The sequence below is a fragment of the Brachycentrus maculatus genome, unplaced genomic scaffold, assembly GCF_059751285.1.
Source record: "Brachycentrus maculatus isolate JH-2025_06_01 unplaced genomic scaffold, ASM5975128v1 h1tg000384l, whole genome shotgun sequence".
NCBI lineage: Eukaryota > Metazoa > Arthropoda > Insecta > Trichoptera > Brachycentridae > Brachycentrus > Brachycentrus maculatus.
In genome coordinates this window covers 493,417-520,492 of record NW_028281133.1, presented here as the reverse complement: position 1 = coordinate 520,492, position 27,076 = coordinate 493,417, and the positions used below count along the sequence as shown (strand labels likewise).

At 29.4% G+C, this 27,076-nt stretch overlaps 1 protein-coding gene across 1 annotated transcript in view; it reads right to left on the bottom strand.

The window, feature by feature from the left end:
* LOC148303166 (GAS2-like protein pickled eggs) overlaps positions 1-27,076 on the bottom strand; it is a gene marked incomplete at its 3' end in the record, with an annotated part of 242,602 nt that overhangs the window by 206,985 nt on the left and 8,541 nt on the right. Inside the window, exon 2 of the mRNA XM_088270420.1 lies at positions 1,272-1,835. Coding sequence (XP_088126546.1) covers positions 1,272-1,445 — 174 coding nt within the window. The remainder of the gene's footprint in view (positions 1-1,271; positions 1,836-27,076) is intronic.

The window sequence follows — 27,076 nt, the reverse complement described above, 5'->3', positions numbered from 1 at the left end:
TATTTTACTGTTAAAAAAACATATATCTGTATTTGAAATTGTACTGATCAAAATACCGCGTAATTCGCCATCTCGAATTATGTGTATTTTCAACTATCGGCTTAAAATAATAAAAAATAAGTTGAAGGAAATTTAGTTCTGTGCAACTTATGTTAAGATATTTTTTCAGTAAGATTAATGTATACAAAGTTTTAAATTTTTATTTTTATGTGTTTTCGATAGTAAAATAAAATTTAGTAGACTGTTAAAATCAGTGTTTGATTTTAACATTTAATAAAGAAATAAATAATGAGAAATTCAAAGTCGACTTTTCCACCTGACGTAAACCATAGAAAAAAATTAAGATTCATTTTTCAAACAGCGTTATAGATAACATTACATGCTCTTAATCTAAGCGATTAATTGTTTTTTTTTTATTTCGTGTATTTATTGTTTCTGAAACTATCGTATGGTATCAGTTTAATTTCAAGTAAAAAAAAACAATGTAACCCAACAGTGTTGTGATATCCATTTGATCCTAATTTTCTAGGTAGGTGCGTAATATGTTATTTACTATACAATATCTCCCAATTCCGGTCTCGTATCAAGTAATTACCCATTTGAATGATAAGATATGTTAAGAAATATGTTTCTTTAATTTTATTAATTTATGAAAAGTGTTCTGCCAACGAAACAAAGTGCGATAGAGAAAAAAACAATATGGCTAACAAACGTCAGTTTTGAGAGAGACTTGATAATTTAAAATACCGTTTCTTTGCTTTTTCAAAGCAGCACAAATATAGTGAGTCTAAAATTATAAAAGTGTTTTTATTATTTTTGACTTGAAACAGTAACTTGTCTGCCTCTGTATTGTAATGGTTAGCCTGCTCGGCTACCGTTCTGGAGGTCCCGGGTTCGATTCCCAGGGGCTAAATAAATATAAGTGATCTTTTCTCTCTAATATTTATTCGATATTACCCTGGACTGGTACCTGAAGCGGAGGGCTGATCACCTTTCCTTCATGTGTAAACGATCAAGATAACACTGCGTTTATATGATGCAGTGCCCTATGCACCATTGGGGTGCGGCTAAGGGTTTATTTACAGTAACTTGATAACTATTTTAAATATCTAAGTTTTTGAACACGAGGTTTATGGGGAGATTTTTTAACTTCTTTTGTGAATCTATTCCCCTGAATATATTTCTTTTAAAATGTGATAAATAAAATTATTTAAAAAATAATTAATTTTATGTTGTTAAAAATATGATAATATTTTAGGGATTTTTCTTACCTTGCACAGTGCAACACCGGTGTCGAGACGGTCCATAAAATTATCCACATTGATCATCAATTCTGGATACAGGGTATTCAGCCACTCCGCTAGATCTTCCTTCATGGCATACAGATATTCTTCGGATGATTTGAAAGGCCTGAAGGACCTAGCTTCGATCATGACGGCAGCCATTTTGCTCGGATCGCAATATATCCAACAGCCAAAAAATAATTTAAAAAAAACTAAATCACCAGAATGCCAATGCAATCAGGTGCGTATTACGGAACGCGCATCTAAAGATGGCGGCGCTCCAATTTCAAAATAAAAAAGGCGCTCTGTCGAAATACTGTCAAACATGGAGGATTTACAATGTTTTTTATCTGATATTATTGTTTATTTTTATAAAATACATCACTTAAAATTATTCACGACACTAATCACTGTTATTTAATGAACTTTACATTATTCATGGGTCTTTTTTAACGTACATCATTATTTTTAACGGTAAAAATAACGTGTGTTTAACTTATTGTCATTGAATTTGTGTCCGAAACTAGGGTTCTTCGTTTGAAGTTCTCTTTCCTGAAACAAGAAAAATAAAGAAATTAGGAATTTGTTCTTAAAATACCAATCTGTCATTTTAAAATAAGTTCTGATGCGATACAATTGTGGACCACAAAATTAAATCATGTTTGGATTGAATTATTAACATACTTAAGCCCCAATAAACGATAAATCACAACTTAATTTTCTTTAAACCCAGAAAACCTTTGAGTAATTTAATTTTTTGTTTAAAATACCGTTTTTGTATTTAAAAACATTGTTTCTTCGAAATAAATTATTTAACAAAGAATGAGTTATTGAGAAGTAATCAGTAAAAAAATTAAGAAAAAAATTGTGTGTATATAATTTTTTTAAAAGCATAATTCCAATATAAATTTCAACTAAAAATGTGCGTGGAATACATGTATAGCTTCTCGCGCAGCCGATAGCTTTATGGATTGTGTGTTTGTGAGTTCTCCTTGATATATAACGCTTCGAAAACTCCTCTATCATACAAAAAGTACAGCTTTTTGTATAAAAGCTGATATTTTTTCTTATTTTAAGGGTCTTATTATTCTATGAGGGTTCCTACGCAACGTCAGAAACAGAACAGTTTTTGTTCAGTTAATGATCTACTAACGAGAAACTTATGGCTCGGAGTGCGAAACAAGGCAAGTAAGTAAAAATCGAGAAGATAATGTAGGCTTACATTATCATTCTTGATTAAAAAACGACACAAGTCTTTAATTCTGTTTTATACTTAATAGTAAAAGAAAATAATAAGAATATTTATGTATATATTTTTAAACTCTCTAAAATGTAACGCCACTCTAATCTGTATTTGCAAATAATCTTCGCCTCTTTCACATTCAAGCATCTCGTCATACATACCCTCCGATTATTCCGATTACCCGACTGACCACTTTTAAGTATTTCAAATACTTGATTATTCCAAGTTTTCCACGGTCTTCTCTGATTTTATTTTCATCTTAATTCACCTCAAAAAAATTCCTGTGCTTTTTCACTCATTCGATTCACATGCCCAAACCATCTAACCATCTAACACTCCTTTCTTGTTTTTTAACTTATTAAATATCCAATATTAACAACATTTTGAGTGTGTCCAAATTCTTGTTCACAAAATCTGGATTATCTCCAATTACAGGAGTTATTTTCATATTATTATTATTTTTTGACATCTCATCAAAGATGAAGAAGATGTCAAAAAGTAATTTGAAAATAACTCCTGTAATTAGAAATAATCCAGATTTTGTGAACAAGAATTTGGACACACTCAAAATGTTGTAAATAAATTATCCGGTCAAATTATAAGCTTAAATAATAAATAGATTTATATTATCCACTGACACTTCGTGATGAAATTGCATTTTTAATTTATTATTAGATTAAAACCAATATTTTTAGCTTTTCCAATTTTTTTATTTGACCAGCGACTGGGTTTCGTCGTTACCGACATCATCAGACCAGTCTGATGATGTCGGTAACGACGAAACCCGGTCGCTGGTCAAATAAAAAAAGTGGAAAAGCTAAAAATATTGGTTTTAATCTAATAATAACTTAAATAATAAAAATGAAAATGGTATTTTCTGGCGTTTCTCATGTGTGTGATTATAATCCAGGATTCGGACCTCACATACTAATATAAGAGTATCTGCTTAGTATAAAGCTTCTTTACATCTTACCAATAGATGTCTCTAGTGAAGTTCTAGTGATTCAAGAACAAGGTTTCTAAATTGGTTCATATATATATATATAGAACGTCCAAGAATTTGAGTAGCGTGGTTGTCAATAATGGGTAGAATTGGTGAATGTTACATGTGTGTAAAGTGATCACTTAAACCAGCCTATGACGGTCGTCAGCTCCGTAAATGCCCAGACTTACATATTCTTCTTCATCTTTGATGAGATGTCAAAAAATAATATCCAACATTCAAACTGAACCGTTAAAACTAAAAAAGATTTTAGAATACAGTGAAATATAACATAAAAAGATAGTATTAATCCTACTACAGATACCAAATATTTACAAAACATTTTAAAGGGATCTCAAAAGATGCATTGGTTTGTACCTATAATAATATTTTTTTAAAAACAGTAATTTAAAAAATATTTAGCTGGCTAGAATTGTAAAGTTGGAAAAATATTAACCGATTGACCAAAATAAAAATAAAAGTTTGTAAAAAATCAACAGAATATGCATATTTTATTACTGCATTATTTTATATAATAATACGCATTAATATGCAGAATATGCAATATTTTATATAATCATTCGTTTAATTTTTTAGCTAGTTTAAGTTTAATTCTCATTAAAAATATTAGTTTAAAAATGTAAATAAAAATCTCATGAAAAAAAATGCGTAAAAAATGTAAATAAAAATTTATTTCCCGTAGATAAGACATACATAAAAATGTGAAGGTCCTCACCAAAACGTTACATTTTTATTATAAATGATTTTAAGTAGGTAATTAGGAAATGTAACTTGTAAAATGATTACTTTTTGGTGCGATTTAATGATTTCATATTGGTTTAACACAGGATTGGTCACGTTTTATCGCAGCTTTAATTAAGATTTCGATAGAATACAGTGAACAGAACAGATTTGTATTTAAAAGATTTTCGTGCAATATTGGAAATGTAATTTTTTGGTGAAAACCTCCACAAATGATTCCAATAGAAAAATATGTAAAAAAAATATTCTAGAATGTTTTAAACAAAAGTAAATAAATTAAAGTAAGCCCACAAAAAGACGAACGTGCATTAAATACATATTTGTACATTCGATTGTAAACACAGACGACCTTATGCCTGAGAACTGTGCAAATAGACATACAAATTCTTAACAAGTGTTTTAAAGAAAACTCGAGATTTATTTTTACACATCACGTCTTTATTTTCTTATCAGATCTCTCGAGATGAATGGCGCGCTCCCGAAAATTGAACGGTCAACACCTCGCGTAAAATTGTAACAAGTATATTACGCAATTATTCAACTGCATATATTTAATGCACAGATGCAACCCGATGCAATTGGTTACGCAAAACGACAGATGACTCTATCCGTCATAAATACAATCACAGTAAAACCTCGATATAACAGACCTCGATTAATTAATTTATTGATTTGACGTTTAATTTATATAATTTTTAAATCAAACACAGATTTTTTTGAGACAACTAAATTGTATTTTATTATTAAAAAAAACGTCAAACGTTACCTGGGTTTAAAAAAAAAATGTTACGACTTATCGTATTTTGGGCCTCATATACGAAGTGAGTAGTCCACTTGTAAACCAGGTTATGTTCAAAAAATTACAGTGGGGTAATATTGACCTGATCTTGGTTTACAACATATTGAGTGTATCGTAATACTTGTTCACAAAATCCGGATTGTCTCCAATTACAGGAGTTGTTTTCATATTATTTTTTAACATCTCATCAAAGATGAAGAAGAATATGGAAGTCGGACATTTACGGGGCTGACGACCGTCATAGACTTGTTTAAGTGATCACTTTACACACGTGTAACATTAACCATTTCTACCCATTATTGACAATCTCACTACTCCTAATTGATAATGAAAATAACTCCTGTAATTGGAGATAATTCAGATTTTGTGAACAAGTATTTGGACACACTCAAAATGTTGTGAACAATAAATAGAGTTTTGTTTGTGCTTTGTATTGTTTATTTATATCTAAATACAGTGTCCATATTTAAAAAAAAATGTTTTTCATTTATTTTTTACTTTCGAGTTTAACGGACTTTCCCTCCCCCTAATTAGTTCGTTTTATCGAGGTTTTACTGTACTTTAAATTCAGTTATGTAACGTCAAAGCAACCGATTTTGTTTTTTAACTTAAAAAAAACTGAAGATGTGATTGATAATTTCTTTCGTGAGGTAATGGTTCAATATTTTAAACTCGATTTTAATTATTTTTTGACGTGAAGTCTCATTTATCCAAGACACATCATGCATGTCAATGTGTTGTGTATATTTTTACGATCCGGAATAAATATGTACATACTCGAATTTATGTATTCATGTAGATGTTTGATTCATCCAATTCAAACCGTGTCCTGAATTTTAATCAAGGGCTTAAATATGTTTTTTTTGACAATACAAAAAAAACGACATTTAAATGTTAAAACGTTAATAATAAAAATTATTAATACGAAAAGCCATTTTAAACATTTTGAAACAAAAGAAATTCATAAAAATTTAAAAAACAATAAACCCATAATTAATAATATGACAATGACTAAAGCCTCCCTCCTATAGTCTATGTTCCCACTGATAAGAAATAAGAATAAAAAATAAATAAATAAATGAAAATAAGAAACAGCTACTACCCCCTCTTAAACCTTCAACGTCCCAAGGACCCAACTCTAAAATTTAGAATTAGCTTCACATACGATGTTTGAAAATGATGCGGAATGCATCGAAACACGTGTCACAGTAGATTTTTAAGAAATAGTGGTATTTACTAAGTAAAACATTAATTAAAAATGGAATTTTAAATGATTGGTTTAGTTGATAAAAGTGTCGGGTTGTGGTCCGATGGTTAGATGGTGTCTTGGATTCTTGAGTAAGAATTTCTGGGTTCGAACCCACTCTACCACATTTTGATAGACAATGAATCGCTTAGGGTCACAAAAATAGCATGTAATTAATGTATTTTTGTAAAAAATAAAAACATTAATATTTTTCTTTGAAAAAAATCCTAAAGAAAATAAGAATGAAGCGATTTACCCATTAAACAAGTACTTTCAATTAAAATATTAAAATAAAATACTTGTTTGTGACCACTTTTTAAGTTTACTAATGTAAACACGACTTGTTTCATAAACTACAGATGTTTTCCATCAACGGGTGAAAATTTAAACAATACTTTAAATACAAGTTTAGGTAAAAATAAGTTTGTATTTTCACCTGTTGATGAAAATACCCTCGTATACCCTCATACATGACCACTTTGTATGAGTTATTAACACACATTATTATATTTTTAAAGAGAAATTTTAGAAAATACACAAGATCGGCTAACGAGATATAAATGTTTCTTTTTAAGAGAAATGGGCAACTTGTTACGAAAGACTCAAGCGTTTTGAAGCAACTATCATCTCAAGCAATTAACAAAATCATATTTACTTTAATTTCTAATAAATTTAACTTATGTAACTATTTAGGTATTTCGGTAATGCTATTCTCAGCTTAAAGTCGTGACCAGATTCACGAATGGATTATTTTTTTCTAACGAGCCACGTTTTTAATCATTCGAAGACCCAACGCCGATAAACTTTGATGAACAATTTCGTTAGTTGCTTAGTTGAATTTATGTATATTGAGGTTTTGTAGTGAAAATTATTGACCAATCGGTACAATCAAGGTATGAGCTTAGGGCCCTATGCAAATGAATTACACAAATTTGAAGGGATCGCCCTAGGGTCCAATTATTGAAATTTCGATTGGTTTTATTTATTAAAGAATTTTACACGTCTCTGGGTCGATCAGCGTATAACTCAAAAGATGGAAATTGTGACACACTTCTACACGTATCTTTGTCTGAAATCACAATCATATGTTAAGGCCCAGTATTCGTTAAGTCGCAACTTTGTTTAATCTCTGAATGTTTTTTAATAGTTTTATAACATAATTGTGGAATTGTTTAATTGGCTTTTTTTTTTTAACGTAACTACTTTTTGTCAATGTAATGTAATGTTTATTATTGTTAATGTAACTATTGTTTTATATCATTTTTTATATGTAAGCTGTACAATTCCCGAAAAATAAAATAAAATAAAATCAAATTAAATTAAATTAAAATTAATTTTCTCTTAATCCAGGTAACATTTTACGTGGTTTTTTCTCAACACCTTTTTGCATTGAAGAAATAAGTTTATCTTTTAAATAATTATATGGCTTTGAAAAGAAAAGAGTTGTGAAATGTAAGGAGTCAAAAAAATATACATTTATTTTTTCCATATACTTATATATTCTCAAAATAAAAATAAAATATCTAATATACTTATATGAATTCTTAAAAAAAACAGGCGTGAAAAGACATGTGATCTGATCTGATGTGTCTCCGATGGAATGAATTCTGTGCTTACGAATATCCCCCGGGCTTTAACGACACGTAATCCTGCTTTGAAAAATAAATCAAGTTTTGTTTGCACTTTTGAAGTTTTGAGACAAAATTTGTGATTATCATGGCCGCAAAAAAATGCGATAACACTAGAATTTAAGCATGTATGCACATACAATATTAACATGACGTTTTAACTTTTTATTACATTTATCGGATTTTCGTCCGTTTAATCCGAAGTTCCTTAAATAGAGGTCCGTTATATCGAGGTTTTACTGTATTTTAACATGAATTATAGCCAAACACTCTAACCATTGCACTACGGATCCGGACACATTACGAAGTAATAAATGGTTTTCGGGTTATCAAAATATTTTTGTAATTTTTCTTCTTGTAAGTACAATAATAACATTGTTTACAGCGCAACGGTATCTGCCTACACATGTACAGGTAATCCATAAATATGTTTCTAACTCGAATGTTTTAAGTGCTCAGTATTGACATAAGCTATTATTTATTCTACGGCTAAAAATGCATTACACACAGAGAGAATATTTTTATTTTTATTTATTTACACAAATATATCAATTTCAAACTAGTTCTGTGAGCCTAAGCGGCTCATTATTAGCAATGGGTTTCAAATTGTGGTAGAGTGGGTTCGACCCGAGAAACTCTGACATAAGAACCGCGACACTAACCACGGGACCACAACCAGAGACAATAACTAATACGATTCACATTGTAATGCAATCTTAGAGAAATTTAACGAATTTATCTTTAAGAAAAAGGAAAAAATATTTTATCAAATAAGTCACTTTGTGGTAATATCTATCATTTAAGTTTTTCATGGCAAATACCACTTTTTCTTAAAATCCATTTTGGCACGTGTTTCGATGCATTATTTAGTATGTTAGTTGAAATTTTGATAGATGATGCTTTCATCAGTTGAAAATTTGTGAAGTATATAGGTTTTTCCAATTGGATGTAAGTGACATTAATTCCGAATAATTCACATATGTTTTAGGTAAGAGAGACATTTTAAAATACTTTCAGTTGCTAATTTTAATTTAAAATACTCGTTATTTATGCTGTAAATTGTTATTGTATCGTTTGTTTGTAATGTATATAATCTAATATAAAAATAATAAAAAAAAAACAAATAACAATTTTTTTTAAATGTAAGTATTTCGGCTCGACACAGGCCATGCCTAAAGACCCGTAATAAATATAGTTAAGAAATGTATGTATCTATGAAATAAATAAATAAAAATAAAATTTGGCCAGTTGATTATTGACATATATTTTAATGTTATTTATTCAGTTTTTTTATAGTATCAGATACTGGATGTTTCGCCCTTTATTTGAGATCTATAATCAAACATAAAACATAAAACCTACGTATGTAAATAATAAAATTAATATTAATTTTTTCCGTTTCTTTTTTGAGTATTATGTATTTATATTATACAATTTTTAAACTAATAAATCGTAAGGTAAAAATAAAATAATATCGAGCATATTATTTTATTCTACTGAAGTGAAAAAAAATAATGAAAATAAAAATAAAATAAAAACTTATTTTTGTCAAATTTGGAATATTGTAGTTTTTACAGTAGGTACCACTGACGATGTATAAAAGTGTTTTGGACCAATTTACATTCCAGAGATGATTATATTATTTACTTGTTATGTGTCGTTTTTTTTAAAGCCGAGAGAATTATATCGTGAGAATAGCTCAAACAAAGATCTCCAAGAAACTTGAGTGTAAAACCAACAATACGATTCTATATTCTCAGTCAAAACTGACTAATGCGTGGCCACGCATGAATCATACGTTTTTATATGAACCGGGTGACACAAAAAACACGACATGTGTTACGAGTAAACACAAAATATATATCCAAGTCTAACCATCACGCCACTTCCCGCAGGGATAGGCACAGAGGATAAAACGCCACACCTCGTTGTCTTTGTAAGCATTCCTCACCTCTACCACGTTCTTTATAAAACCTGTCGATCATTCCGACTCCTGAGCCGGCCGCTTTCAAGTATTTGACATACCTGATTGTGCCAAGTTTTCCTCGGTCTTCCTCTGATTCTTTTTCCAACTACATTCGCCTCATAGATTTGTTTAACCGTTCTTTGCTCACTCGTACGTTCCACATGTTCAAACCAGCCGTTCTCGTTCTGTTCTCCCACTCACATTCGCCCCATATATATTTTCTTAGTCATTCTCTCGTTATCCATTCGCTCCACATATACAGGCCATATGTATTAGGCCGCTCCTACAGAATTGGTTACTATAAGTTTTCTACTCCCATATTAATTATTAATTCTTATTATATAATATTAGCAGTATTTTGTCCGCCTCCGTAGTGTAATGGTCAGCACGCTCGGCTACCATTCTGGAGGTCCCGGGTTCGATTCCCAAGGGGGGTAAAATAAATATAAGTGATTTTTTCACTGTAATATTTACCCTGGACTGGTACCAGAAGCGGAGGGCTGATCACCTTTCTTTCATGTGTAAACGATCAAGATAACACTGCGTTCATATGACGCAGTGCCCTATGCACCATTGGGGTGCGGATAAGGGTATTATTATTATTATTATATAATATTTTTGCACTTGTAATTATATTATATTGTGAAATATAAAATAATTAAAAAAACACACGTTTTCTGTAGCACCCATTACAGGTGGGACTGCGGGATTACAAAGTACACACTGTCAGCAACAATAGAATTCGGATACGACAAAAATGTGGAAACCACTGCGAGAAAACAACAAGAATGCAATTAATTCTCATTCACAGTTAAGTTTTCACGACTCGCAACATAATTGTACTGCGAGTATCATTATCGGGATGATTTATCTTAGGAAAATGAAATCGAGCTTTTATTGAAAGATTGGAGATAGAACCGCGCAAACCTGACGTGTGAAAACGGGTTGTGTTTTTAGAAATTTATACAAGAATAGGTATTTCGAGTGTTTTAAATACTTGAAAGTAGTCGGGTCAGGAGTCGGAGTAATCGGCGGGTATGTATGAGGAGATCTTTAAATGTGGAAAAGGCGAATATTATATGCAAAGACATGTTGGTGTGACGTTATATTCTCTCGGCTTGTGATGGTTATTTAGTTTCTTAGTTATAATAAATAAATTTGAATGTTTATTTTTTGAATGTTTTTTGCACATTCTGTGTTTTCAAAAATCGAACGCTTGTATAATACCACTTCATGAGTTTTATTTAATTACACGTCTAGTTTCGAAAACTACAGATGTTTTCAACTAAAGTAGAAAAGTGAAAAGTAGAAACTGTAGATGAAAACATCTGTAGTTTTCGAAACTAAACGTGTAATTGAATAAAACTCATGAAGTGGTATTATACAAGTGTTTTTTTTTTTAAATAGTCAACATTTCATTCAGATGTGCGAATAGTGAAATAAGGAAGGAATGCAAGGCTGCGATAAGCATTATCGATAAAATTAAGAAAGGTGTGTTGAGATGGTTTGGACATGTAGAACGAATGGGTGAGGAAAGAACGGTAAAACAAATTTATGAGGCGAATGTAAGTGGAAAAAAGAGCAGAGGAAGACCGAGAAAAACATGGCACGATCAGGTATGCCAAATACTTGAAAGTGGTCAGGTTAGGAGTCGTAACAATCGGCGTGTATGTATGAAGAGATGCATGAACGTGGAAAGGGCGAAGAATGTTTGCAAAGACAGAGTGGTGTGGCGTTCTATTCTTTCTGCCTACCCCTGCGGGAAAGCAGCGTTTTGGTTAGTTAGTTACATTATGAAACTTTTTATTCATTTGAGGGAATTTGCACATTAACCTCAATACAAGCAGTTTTATAGATAACCAAGTAATAAACGTCAGACAAAAACTTGCGATATTTTTTGTTAATCAGTCCTAAATTACTTAATCCCATAATTTTTACGTTTTCCAATACAAACGAATCGAATCTTGAGACCGAGTAAAAACCGTTCAACGTTGTAACGAAATGACACAAATCCAAACAGTGCTATGTTAATGAAATGTGTATAAAAGATTAGCATAGATGCCTATGTTGAATGTGTCCACGGTATTTGAATAAAGGCGGGCTTTAAAATTCAATAAATATGGAGATTACCGCGTTCCAAATTCCAGATTCAAACTAATAAAAAGATGGCGTGTGGCTAGCGCATGCGCAGACACAGCCGCAATACGAATACAGAACAGTTAGATAATGTTGGGCAACCTTTTTTCGTCACTATTTTATCTCATTGGCATGTTTCACGTCATTAGAGACAGAGATGTAAAATTAGCATAAACTGTACATAGTTTCATGTATTTACATTAGAGGTGAATAAGATCCGGTAATTTAGAAGATCTGCATCAGTAGGGTTGTGTCACTTGAGCGACCCGTTCACTGTGACCGGATCAATTGAACGATGGATCTTCATCCATCAACGTCCCAAGGACAACAAGGATATATATATATATATATATATATATATATATATATATATATATATATATATATATATATATATATATATATATATATATATATATATATATATATATATATATATATATATATATATATATATATATATATATATATATATATATATATATATATATATATATATTGCATTGGATTGCTGTTTTTAACTGCTTAAATATGCTAATGTTAATTTATATATATATGTTAATGTATATATATATATATATATATATATATATATTTATATATATTATATATATATATATATATATATATATATATATATATATATATATATATATATATGTATATATGTATATAAATATATATATATATATATATATATATATATGTATATATATATATATTTATATATATATATATATATATATATATATATATATATATACATATATATATATATATATATATATATATATATATATATATATATATATATATATATATATATATATATTATATATATATAAATATATATATATATATATATATATATATATATATATATATATATATATATATATATATATATATATATATATATATATATATATATATATATATATATATATATATATATATATATATATATATATATATATATATATATATATATATATATATATATATATATATATATATATATATATATATATATATATATATATATATATATATATATATATATATATATATATAAATTATATATATATATATGTGTATATTTTTAAACTTTAAAAACGATTTCCTGTAAAATCAAGTTTTTTGTTATATGACGTTGTTGAAAGGAGCGAGCGATATGTGCAATTTTTTAAATAAAACGTTACAAATACCTGTTTTTTGTTACTCATTAATGTAAATGTATTTATGTAACTGTTCTGTAGAATTTCCAAATACGTAAAATAAAAAAATAATAATAAAAATTAATTAAGGAAAAATCAAAGGTTTCATCAATCGACCTTTGAGGAAAATAAAGCGATGAAAATAGTTCTTTTGAAAAATAGATACAAAAATATCGAAATAATGAGAGAAAAACTAAACAGGTTATCTATAAAAAAGAGACTTTAATTAAATATGCTGATCTTTATATATATATTTTTTTAACGATAAATTACCAAAATATTTTATGGATAAAATAGCTTTAAATAAAAATTGTCATGAACATATTACTAGAAATAAGGATAAAATAATACTGCCATTATTGAAAAACCGAGTCACAAAATTGTTTAATGTATAAGGGTTTGAAAATGTATGATAAGATGCCTGAATGTATGAAGAATGAAAAGAATCTGAAAGAATTTAAAAATATATGTTTTGTTTACTGTAAGGAAAGGTAAATAATAGTTTATATTAGTTGTAATATAAGTTAACTTAAGAAATAAAAATTATAATAATAAAAAATGAGCTAGTGTTTAGAAAAGGCGCTAAAGTGAGTAGCTGACATAAAGTATATCCGAACGAATCGGAATGTTGCGTAATGTATGTATGTAGGTAAGTGTAAAGCACTTCAATGACGAGCATTGACTGATTGTTGATAACCTCTAAACTCTACATCCTGTGTGCTCTAGACAGGTGAATAAATACATAGTTTTACTAATGAGAAATCCAAAAAAGCAAGCCGAAATTAGAAACAGGTGTAATTGATCGATGCGGTGACCGCCATCCTGCTGAAAATGGCGCGGATAGCCCAAAAAGAGCGGCCGCAATTACTCCGGAATCAATTTCCCAACCGATTATTACAGCACTCGTGAAGGCCGCACTTTAATGAGCCACGCCATCTTGGGCACGTCAATTTCTTCTTTCTTTAATGTGAACTTTAATTCGTTCCAACGGCTACTGTCGCACGGGGTAAGTTTGACCAGAAATAGAGGGGTAATTTTGACCTGATCTTGGTTTGAGTGAGCGTGTGTTTTTGCCTAGAATTTTCACTCATGAATTACATGAAATTATAGTTACTTTAAACATAAGGAGTAAATCCACTCACACGTAGGCATAGGCTATGAAACATAAAAAGTTGAAGCCTGAGTAGGGACATGATAAACGGCGTTGCATAAGCCGTAGCTAGATTTCAGAGTCACTTGGACGTTAGGTAATTAAAAGAAATGGTTTGTCTGATTCCGAAAATGTAATCCAAAATTATACATGTATTACGTCTGCTTGCTGCGCTAAATGTCTTCTACATACAACGAAATTTGGCAAGACATTTCCAAAGAATCTTACTACATTTTTGAACATATGAAAACATTGGCTGACTATACGACTAAATGAAAACATTGGATGATGATTATTGCCATCATATATTGTTTCCTGAAAATGGCTTTTGGATAATTTATTAAGTTTCTTACAGTCTTGTGCGGACGTAGATGTCTCGTACATTTATGTAAGAATTACCGGGTTGTAGTAATTACATATCTCGCGTTATTTTCTCCCATTTTTCTCAAAACACTCTGGAATCCGAACGTTTTCATAATTCGAACAACCCACTCTACACGATTCACGTTCGGATTAGCGTTCCGGCACTGAATATAAAAATGAATTTATTTAGTTACCTCTAATCTAAGAAACAAATCGAGAAACAATAATTTAGAACTTGCTTCCTTTTCAACTTTTTAAAATACAAGTGACCCCACGCGACCATAAAACGGTGCACCTGACTCTATATTTAAGTGACTCTACTTATTAAGAATTTTAATTATTTTTACTCTACAAGGACAAGATCCGGATCAGGCTATATTTTTCCCGTTGAACTATAATAAAACTTTAAAAAAAACAACATTGAAGTGCATTATATATAGTACGTAAACAACCTGTTTATGAAAATTATTTAAACACTTTATTAACAGTGAAATTCAAAAGCTGCAATACGAGTATTGTGAATGAATTAAAACCATCATTTTTCTTTTAAATTTTTTTCTAGTACAAAAAAAAAGATGAAATAAAAATAAAATATATCGCCCACTCCTTTCAAGAACGTCATAAATAAAAAAACTTGATTTTTCAGGAGAACGATTTTAAAGTTTAAAAATATAATACAATGTATAAAAAATAAATATCAAGGCACTTATTGAACTTTTTACTGTGGAACAGATCTTTTTAGGTAAAACCTGAAGGTTTTTTCTCCATTTGAAAAATATTTAGTAAGTATATTTAAAAAAAAATTAAACAATACCTTTTCTTCAAAACGCAAAAATACGTTTTCTGCCCTGTAGCGGGTAAATATTAAGTTTAAAATATGCCTCCTTTGCTGGGATATAGTACATTCTCTGGGCATTCCGAAAACATGCACAACTGAAAATTGACGATTTTTGATTTATGACGTTATTGAAAGGAGTGAGCGATATGTGAGGATATTAAAAAAAAACACTTGTTCAACACCATTTATTGAGTTGTATTTCATTACACACGACTAGTTTCGAAAACTACTGCTGTTTTCATCGACAGGTGAATAGTAAAACTAACAAGTAAAAAAAATATTTAGGTATATTAAGAGGTTGGTAGGGAAATAAATAGAAGGAAGGGGGGGTTTAAGGAACGGGACTTTTTGTAAAAGAAAACAGATAATAATGGTGACGTACTCGTATCAATATGTATGAGGATATGCATAAATGTGGAAGGGGCGAAGATTGTTTACAAAGACAGATTGGTGTGGCGCTCTATTCTCTCTATCTAACGGTTGGTAAGTTATGTCATTTGTTTGAAAATGCCATAACAAGGCGAAACTTAAAAATTATTTACTATGTATTTTTTAACAATAAAATACCGTTTAGTAGACTAAAAAAATCAGTGTTTGATTTTAGCATTGAGTCTTTAAGTTAAAATGGAGTTCTAAAAATTAAACACCAAATCTATAAATAATACTAAGTTTATAAAAATTGTAAAATAAAAATACTTGTTTTTTACCACTTGAGTTTATTTTATGACGACTAGTTCCAGAAGCTACGCTTCCATCTTCAGGTCTAAATGTAAACTGGCGATGGCAGCATAGCTTACGAAACTAGTCGTTATAAAATAAACTCAAGTGGTAAAAAAACACGTGTTTTTCTTTTACAATTTCATCATGTCTTACCACAAAGTGAATGCCGAAACAATAAATTAAATCTCTGTTTATAAATTTAAAATTTAATATATTACAAATATAAATTTAAAACGTAATACTAATAAAAAAATCTGTTGACATTGGTTTTAACGTGCCCAAGCACCAAATAGAATTAATCCTTGAACGATTACTGTCACCGTGATTCGGTTAAGCACTTCGATAATGTCATCTCCTGACTTGACAAGGCAATACTTCCACGGGATTATAAATATTTGGTCCATCAGATCAAGGATCAGTCAAGGATTTACCTTCGTCTTGTGAATCTGTCATCCGCTATTTTGTCGAAAGTATTATTAAACGCCCACGTCAAACGAACCGAATAATAATTATTATTATTTTATAAATTCATTTTTAAATCAAACACAGATTTTTTTAGTCTACTGAGTCTACTGAGTCTCTATGTCTATGTAAACGCTTGCATGATGCATTATTGAAAAAAAAAATACAATTATATCTACATATCGCTCACTCCTTTCAAGAACGTCATAAACCAAAAAACATGATTTTTCAGGAGAGCGTTTTTAAAGTTTGAAAATATAATGCAATGTTTTAAAAATAAATATCAAGCCACTTATTAAACTTTTTACTTTGCAACAGAACCTATGAGGTAAAACCTGAAGGTTAAAAATATGCCACTTTTGCTGGGTTATAGTACATTTTTTGGGCATTCCGAAAATATAAACAACTGAAAATTGTCGATTTTTGATTTATGACGTTCTTGAAAGGAGTGAGCGATATATATAAATTCTTAAAAATAATATTACCAAAAATTATATTTAGCTTTGAAACATTAATTCTCCCATATGTATAAGAGTAGGTTGAAATATTGAAATTTCGATGATTCCATAGTTTTTTTTTATTCATATAATATATTTACATTTTATTTTATAACATGATACATTTGAATCATTTATACATATGAAGAACTTTTATATTTCGATTCGCTGTGCCTCTCCATAAAAGAGACTGGATATAAATACATATGTTACTATCCAGATGGTAGATTTCATTTTGACCGCCTCCGTAGTGTTATGGTCAGCAGGTCGGCTACCGTACTAGAGCTCCCGGGTTCGATTCCCATGGGGGGTAAAATAAATATAAGTGATTTTTTCACTGTAATATTTATTCAATATTACCCTGCACTGGTACCTGAAGCGAAGAGCTGATCACCTTTCCTCCATGTGCTAACGATCAAGATAACACTGCGTTTATATGATGCAGTGCCCTATGCACCATTGGGTGCGGATAAGGGTTAGAAGGGAACCCTTACATGTGTAGAAAGAAAATTTGAATGAAATAAGAATAAAAAATTGTATGCACATATTCGGATATCGCCAGTTATGTACATGTAAACCATGATTAATTGTCAACGTTAGGACTCGAAACATGGACCTCTCGCATGATAGCTCGCTGTTAACTACTTCCCTACGCCGACAAAACAGTTAATCACGAAACTATTATTTATACTGTGAATTTGTAAATATGTTTGTAATTAAAAATTTCAACGGCCGTCCCTTCAACTTTAACGGCTGCGTAATAAAAATAAATTGAAGTAAAGACCCGAATTCAACAATTTACTAAAGAAACACGACTCGAAGAAATGTCATTAGCGAAACAATAGACAATAAAAACTAGACTTCAATTGTTAGACGTCCTGTTGCCAAAAAAAACGGTCGTGGCCGAATTTACCGTTTGGATTTCACAACAAGAATTACAAAATACAGAGAAAAAACATATTATTTATATGGTTTGGAAACTTACGTACAAAGGAAGCGAGGTGATTGGGTTTTGGTTCATTATACACCCAACCCCGTGTGCACACGTGTGTAAAAACTAAAATAATTACGATAAAACAATACACACTTGAACTTAGATAGTAATAACCAATCATTTACAGCTACACATTGAGTTCAGCCACACAAAGAATATTTCAAATAGTTGTGCAATACAAACTAAACACAACTACCAACGTTTTATTTAATATTTTAAATAATAAAATCTAACACACAAATTTTTAGACTACTAAATTACATTTTATTATTAAAAACACGTAAAAAAATTAACAATTTTTTTGCCTTGTTATGGCATTTTCAAACTAATGTACTTTTATTTATTGTTTCGGCATTAACTTTGTGGTAAGACATGTTACAATGATTAAGATTACAAGTTATTATACAGACCTGAATGATGGAAGTTTAACTTCTGAAACATGTAGTCTATAATAAAACTCAAGTTAAAAACGAAGTGTTTTCTTTAATCATTCTAATGTACTTTATTGTAGTTCACAGTACTTGGAAAATGACATAACATGGTGAAATAATTATATATTTTTTATCTGTATGCTATCTAACTAACAATCACGCCGTTTCCTCGAAGGGGTAGTCAGAGAGAATAGAACCACATATTTAGAATCATGGGTATCTTTTTCGAATATGATAATATTGACGATTTAGATACCATTTTTGGATTAAAGAGTTTTTTTTGCGTTATGGCCCCTTGGTATTTAACCAGCGATATATTTTAAAATTAAACACATGAATATACCACTTAATGAGTTTATTTTTTAGAAAACGACAGATGTTTTCATTTTCTAGTACAAATTAAAACTAACGAACAAAAATATATTTGATGTATATATAGGTTAAAAAATATAGGGAGGGGGGTTAAGGAACAAGATTTTCAAAATAATTAAATAATATATATTTTAAAATTATATCTTTTCTATAAAATACAATAAAACGTCCAATTTGATTTGTTAACTGTCCGATTTGATTTGTTAAACGTTTTATTTGATTTCTAAAACGTCCGATTTGGAGTGAAAAACCTGTATCACTTATGCGTGGCCCTTTTTCAAAGTAATTAAAAATTAATATCGTTAATCTGATCGTGACAGTTGAATTTCAACGGCTTTCTAACTGGAAACCAAACACTTTTTCTTAAATAAAATTCTCGTTCTGCAAGTATCTACTTTGCATGTACAGGATGGCAAAAAATTAATCATCCCATTTTGGTTTTAAATATCTTTTTTACTAAGCATAAAAAATAATTATGAGTAACGGAAATCTTTATTTGAACCTTTACAAATTGTTCTGTTAAGTTTAAAAGATGATATTCATTTAATTGGCTGCCGCCAGTGTTGATACATATCGCTCACTCCTTTCAAGAACGTCATAAATCAAAAAACTTGATTTTTCAGGAGAGCGTTTTAAAAGTTTAAAAATTTAATACAAAGTTTAAAAATAAATATCAAGCCACTTATTAAACTTTTTACTGTGCAACAGATCTTTTTAGGTAAAACCTGAAGGTTTTTTCTTCATTTGAAAAATATTTAGTATATTTAAAAAAATAATTAAACAATACCTTTTCTTCAAAGTGCAAAAACAACACTTTCTGCCCTGTAGCGGGTAAATATTAAGTAAAAATTATGCCTCTTTTGCTGGGACATAGTACATTTTCTGGGCATTCGGAAAACATGCACAACTGAAAACTGACGTTTTTTTATTTATGACGTTCTTGAAAGGAGTGGGCGATATGTCTGCCAGTTTTATCAATCTGTTTGTATACTTCAGCTATTTTGTTTACAAATCTAAAATATGATTGACGAACGACGCCATTTGCATAAATTATAACATCTTCTGATAGGGTGATCAATTTTGCGCCACCATGTAATCTTTACACCTAGTTTAGATAATCGAATGACACAACTTTTCGACAACAGTAATTTAAGATCAGGTGTTACATTGCACTATCCATATTTCCGCGCTTGTTGCTTTAATTCGATAGTAATTATAAATCGATTACCGCGACCGAAATTATTCGATTATGTAATTCGTGAATTACAACCAGTCCGAATGATGGCAAATTCACTTTCAACTCGCTTCAAACAGTCGACGAAATGCTCTTACATGTATGGCCCCATTTTAAAATGTAGCCCAGTTATTTTGAATTTTGTTACCATTAAAAAAAGCATATTATGTAATGGAAGACAATAAATAATAACATTTTCCCGCTATAAGAATGGCGTGAAATTTTGCTCAAAAATCTAATGGAGGAACCTACAATTTAGTTTCGTACATTGTAATTAATGAAGAATTCTGTTATGATGCCGACTAGGCCACATCTGGCTCGTACTCGATATATTGTAATTTTATTTCTGTAAATGGTTTATTTGATAGTAAATTATTTGCGTCTAGCTTTTAAGGAAGTCGATATAATATAATACGGATCTAAAACTGAATCAAATCATGCCTAACATAAAACAGTACCATTTAACATTTAAAAAAAGTTAAGTAAAATTAGAAGGTTTATCTATGTTGGGATGACAAAAAAATGTAAAAAAAATAAATCCCAAATGGAGAAGAACCAGATTTGTGAAAAGTACTTGGCACACTCAAATGTTATAAAAATAACTGGTGAAATCATATTTTCTTTGATGTTTTTCGCAGATACTTTGTGGCTCATTTTTTAAACTTTATAATACTAAACAACTTTGTTTTAGCCACTTTTTTATTAGTACACTTTCATCAGTCATCATCAGGGTTCATAAAATTCTAAAACATTAAAATACTCGTATTTAATTACATTCCCTTACCAAAAACTTCCAGACACTCCGTAAAAAATCCTAAATGTTAATAAAAATAATATTTAGGATTTTTATGGAAGTTTTTGATAAGGGAATGTAATTAATTATGAATATTTGAATGTTTTTAATGTTTTAGAATATAATAAACCCTGACAAGGTTTTTGTCGAAACCGGTAGGTTAAAGTGTACTAATAATAAAAAAGTGGTTACAAAAAGTTGTTTAATATTATAAAGGTGAAATTATAAGCTGCATAAAACTGAAAATGTTGTTTTCGGGCGTTTCCCCGTATACAAACATAGTCCGGGGTTCGGATCTTGCATACATCCAAAAAGGGTCTCTGCTAAATAAAGGCTTTCTCAATCTAACATAGATGGCTCTTATGAACAGCGTCATGAGATTAACGATATATGTAGGAGTTCCAAAATGTTGAGTAGTGTGGTTGCCAATTATGGGTAGAATGGTGAATGTTGCACGTGTGTGTAAAGTAATCACTTAACTAGCCTATAACAGGTCATAAGTCCTGTAAATACTCAGACTTCCTTATTCGTCCTCATCTATGCTGAGATATAAAAAAAAAACGTTGATTTTGAACGAGGCAAGGACAGTCAATAGATTATAAAACCAAAGAGAAAATTTATGAAAAAGTCTTATATAAGTAAAAGCCTGCACATAATATTTCAAAGTCTCAATTAAATATTATTATTCGCACCCAATGGTGCATAGGGCACTGCATAGTATGAAGCAGTGTTATCTTGATCGTTACTTAAATGATGGCAAGGTGAACAATCACTCCGGCGCTTCAGGGACCAGTCCAGGGTAATATTAAATAAAAACTAGAGTTAAAAATCACTTGTTTTTATTTTACCCCCCCCCCTGGGATACGAATCCGGGGCCTTCAGCACGATAGCTAAACGCACTAACCATTACACTACGAAGGCGGTTAAATTTATTTGTCAAATAATTAAAAAGAAGTAGCCTTGGAGACTAATGAATTCAGCATAGGACGTTCTACATATGTATAAAACAACGTCTATGAAATATTTTATAGCCCTGTATAATATAATGTTGTTAACAGCGGTCAGCTGACGATCATAACAGCTAAATGAGATCTCACAGTCGTAAATTACGGGCAACAGTGGACTTCCATTTCGGATAGCCAATAAAAATCATTATTTTTGACATTTCAACATATATAACACATACACACACACAGATATACAACCATATAACACACACACACACACACACACACACACACACACATACACACACACACAAATACACACATACACACACACACACACATTTATTCCTTTGCTAGATCTAAACTAAATATTTTGAACTAATCTTTATGTTTCTGTCTTTGTTGATTGGCTTGTTTAATGTAAATCTTTGTTTAATTGTTTTTTTTACATATGTTGCTGTTGCTAACACAAATAAAAATAAAAAATATGAAGAAGAATATAAAAGTCTGAAAATTTACTGGGCGCACGTCCGTCATAGGATGGTTTACGTGATCACTTTACACAAGTGTAACATTCACCAATTCTACCCATGATTGACAACAACAATATCACTCAATTGTCGGAACCCCTAGATATATTGATCAAACTCGTGTGAGTTCACGACCGACATCTATATTTGGAATAGGGAAATCTTTTATTATGCTATGGTTCTTTCTATTTGTATGTAAGGTCCGAATATTGAGCCTTGCCGGAAATCATGGTTTTAAATTTTGGATGTAGCTTATAGTTTGATATTATTTAGACACACACACACACACACACACACACACACACATGTTTATATATATATATATATATATTTTTTTTTTAATTTATTTTTTTCATGTTTTTGGTCGATTTTTTATATATGACGTTGTTGAAAGGAGTGGGCGATATGTTGAGTGCCTCTTTGACAGGGCATTCCGAAAACATGCGCAACTGAAAATTTTTGATTTACGTATTTCTTGAAAGGAGTGAGCGAAGTGTAATCCAACCTATGACGGGTCGTAAGCCCCAGACTTCCATATTCTTCTATGCTTTGGAGGAGTTTGTTTCCGAAGGCTTCCATTGGGTCGAGGAAATGAGACGGAATGACTTGAAGCCCCAAATGTCACGACTCGCGATCACTGCGATTGCGCTGCCCGTACAAGGAGCAGCGGGTCCCGCCTCAGCCTTCGCGGGTTGATAACCCCTGCCACTCTACTGTTATCATTTGGAGGCCGCTGGGGCTGTGACTCACCGCTCGCGTGCCCCGGTTGGGCGGCCCCATTTTCTATCAATATATATATATATATATATATATATATATATATATATATATATATATATATATATATATATATATATGTATAAATATATTTATATATATATATATATATATATATATATATATATATATATATATATACATATCTATATATATATATATATATATATATATATATATATATATATATATATATATATATATATATATATATATATATATATATATATATATATATATATATTGATTATTTTGCAAATTTTATTAATTTATCCCATCCTTGTCTCATGTCTCTTCCTTTATATAGACCTCTCTTATGCATAGTTATGAAGAACTGTAATTGGTATTCATGATTTTATTTTTTGTTTTCTGATGTATCATATATTGTTACTGTTGTTCTTCCTTCCAATAAAATAAAATAAAAAAAAAAAAATTGTTTTTATTTTATTTTAACATTTCTATGATTTCATTGATCGATTCGGTAGCAACTTTGTGTTAAAATCTATCCATTTTTAATTTAAGCTTTACTTGGTAAAAAATATTATTAATACACCCTTATTAATTCCTCTCCTTTCCTTTTCCTTCCTGCAAAATCTATTTTTTATTTTATTTATTGTAACTGCAGACAGTTGGTGGAATTCCATATTGTATTGTCGGGTAATATATCCAAAATCAAACAAGGTTTTTTCGATTATTTGATTAAATATTATATACCTACATTGTATAGTTATACTTACATATCGTAGTCATACAGGAGAAAGTAAACAAGTGCATTTTTTACAAAAACGTGATCATTGACTATTTGATATCTTACCAGCTTAATATTGCCCAGAAAAATCCCAAAGGATTTTAAACTTGGAGGTATAATATATTGACTTGTTAAAAATATCTAACTGCATTGATGTTTATTTTCTTGCCAAGCAAAAGTGACTTAAATGGCCCTTCTGAACATTTTAAGTTTTGTTGGTCACTTTCTCCTGTACGACTACGATATGCACATGACAGTTTTTTTTCATAGTATTTTTTTTTAAATTGAAAAACTGTAATTTTGTTTTTTTCTATTAATTAATTTATTTTTAGTAAGCATTCTGTTGTTTTGTCAATAAATAAACGCATATTAAAATTTTTGGATAGCATAAATTGTTCTTGTGTTCTCAGCACCATGTATGTTTTCAATACGGCGAGTGATAACAATTCGTTATGTTTGAATAGATTTTATTTGATCATTCAATGGTACAACATAAATACAAGATAAGAGGAAAAGAACATGAAAAAGTTGAACGAACGACACAGATAGTGACATAAATAATATATTTATTGATTTGGCGTTTAATTTGTAGATCTCCGTTTTAATTTTGTATAAATTTTTAAAAGAAACACAGATTTTTTTGAGTCTACTAAGTAAGTAGACTCAATAAGCGGTTTGATATGTATTTTTAATATATTTTATTATATTTTTAAAATTTAAAAACGATCTCCTAAAAATCAAGTTTTTTTATATATCGCTCACTCCTTTCAAGAACGTCATAAATCAAAAAACTTGATTTTTCAGGAGAACGTTTTTAAAGTTTAAAAATATAATACAATGTATTAAAAATAAATATGAAGCCATTTATTGAACTTTTTACTGTGCAACAGATCTTTTTAGGCAAAAACTGAAGGTTCTTTCTCCATTTGAAAAATATTTAGTATATTTCAAAAAATAATTAAACAATACCTTTTCTTCAAAATGCAAAAACAACACTTTCTGCCTTGTAGCGGGTAAATATTAAGTTAAAAATATGCCTCTTTTGCTGGGATATAGTACATTTTCTGGTCATTCCGAAAACATGCACAACTGAAAATTGACGATTTTTTATTTATGACGTTCTTGAAAGGAGTGAGCGATATGACGTTTTTTTATGACGCGAGCGATGTACGAAAAATGACATCAAATAACAAAGTATTTCATTATATTAAATATGAACCGTTGAACTGATTTGAAATCGCTATAAATTAAACTTTGAATTAAACGTATCGGTTTATTATTTATTTTCCTATCTCTTTTTTCGTTTTTTACCCGCAGGGCGTGTGGTCAGTACTTCGCGAGCGAACATCTTGAATCATGCGTTCATATCTGTCAGGCTGGTCACCGGCCTTGAGTTGTTTTGTTGTTTGCACATTGCTGACTGCTCCATAACTCCACGGGTAGTCACTTAAAGAGAGTTACCTCTTGATTTGTTAAGAAACAGATCCCTTAATTTAATATTTTACAATATTTTTTTACCAGTTGAGATAAAATAAAAGTAAAAGAGTTTATTGAGGTACCTATGTGGTATTTAGAATTCGATGGCACCGTGGCGCAGTTGGGTAGATGCTTGACTGCGAAACTGGCGGCTTGGGTTCGATTCCCGCCAATTGCAAAATGAATTTTAGAAAGATTTATTTTTACTTGGTTTGGATGTTTGTGATGTATTTTTCACATTTACCCTTCCCTATCCTTACTATCCTACCTGCAGACAAGCCTCTTAAAGTAGAGGCTTTGCGGGTTATTCCTTTAAAAAATGTACTCGTATGTTTATAAAACATTCGTATACTAATATATATATATATATATATATATATATATATATATATATATATATATATATATATATATATATATATATATATATATATATATATATATATATATATATATATATATATATATATATATATATATATATATATATATATATATATATATATATATATATATATATATATATATATATATATATATATATATATATATATATATATATATATATATATATATATATATATATATATATATATATATATATATATATATATATATATATATATATATATATATATATATATATATATATATATATATATATATATATATATATATATATATATATATATATATATATATATATATATATATATATATATATATATATATATATATATATATATATATATATATATATATATATATATATATATATATATATTATATATATATATATATATATATATATATATATATATATATATATATATATATATATATATATATATATATATATATATATATATATATATATATATATATATATATATATATATATATATATATATATATATATATATATATATATATATATATATATATATATATATATATATATATATATATATATATATATATATATATATATATATATATATATATATATATATATATATATATATATATATATATATATATATATATATATATATATATATATATATATATATATATATATATATATATATTAAACTTTGAATTAAACGTATCGGTTTATTATTTATTTTCCTATCTCTTTTTTCGTTTTTTACCCGCAGGGCGTGTGGTCAGTACTTCGCGAGCGAACATCTTGAATCATGCGTTCATATCTGTCAGGCTGGTCACCGGCCTTGAGTTGTTTTGTTGTTTGCACATTGCTGACTGCTCCATAACTCCACGGGTAGTCACTTAAAGAGAGTTACCTCTTGATTTGTTAAGAAACAGATCCCTTAATTTAATATTTTACAATATTTTTTTACCAGTTGAGATAAAATAAAAGTAAAAGAGTTTATTGAGGTACCTATGTGGTATTTAGAATTCGATGGCACCGTGGCGCAGTTGGGTAGATGCTTGACTGCGAAACTGGCGGCTTGGGTTCGA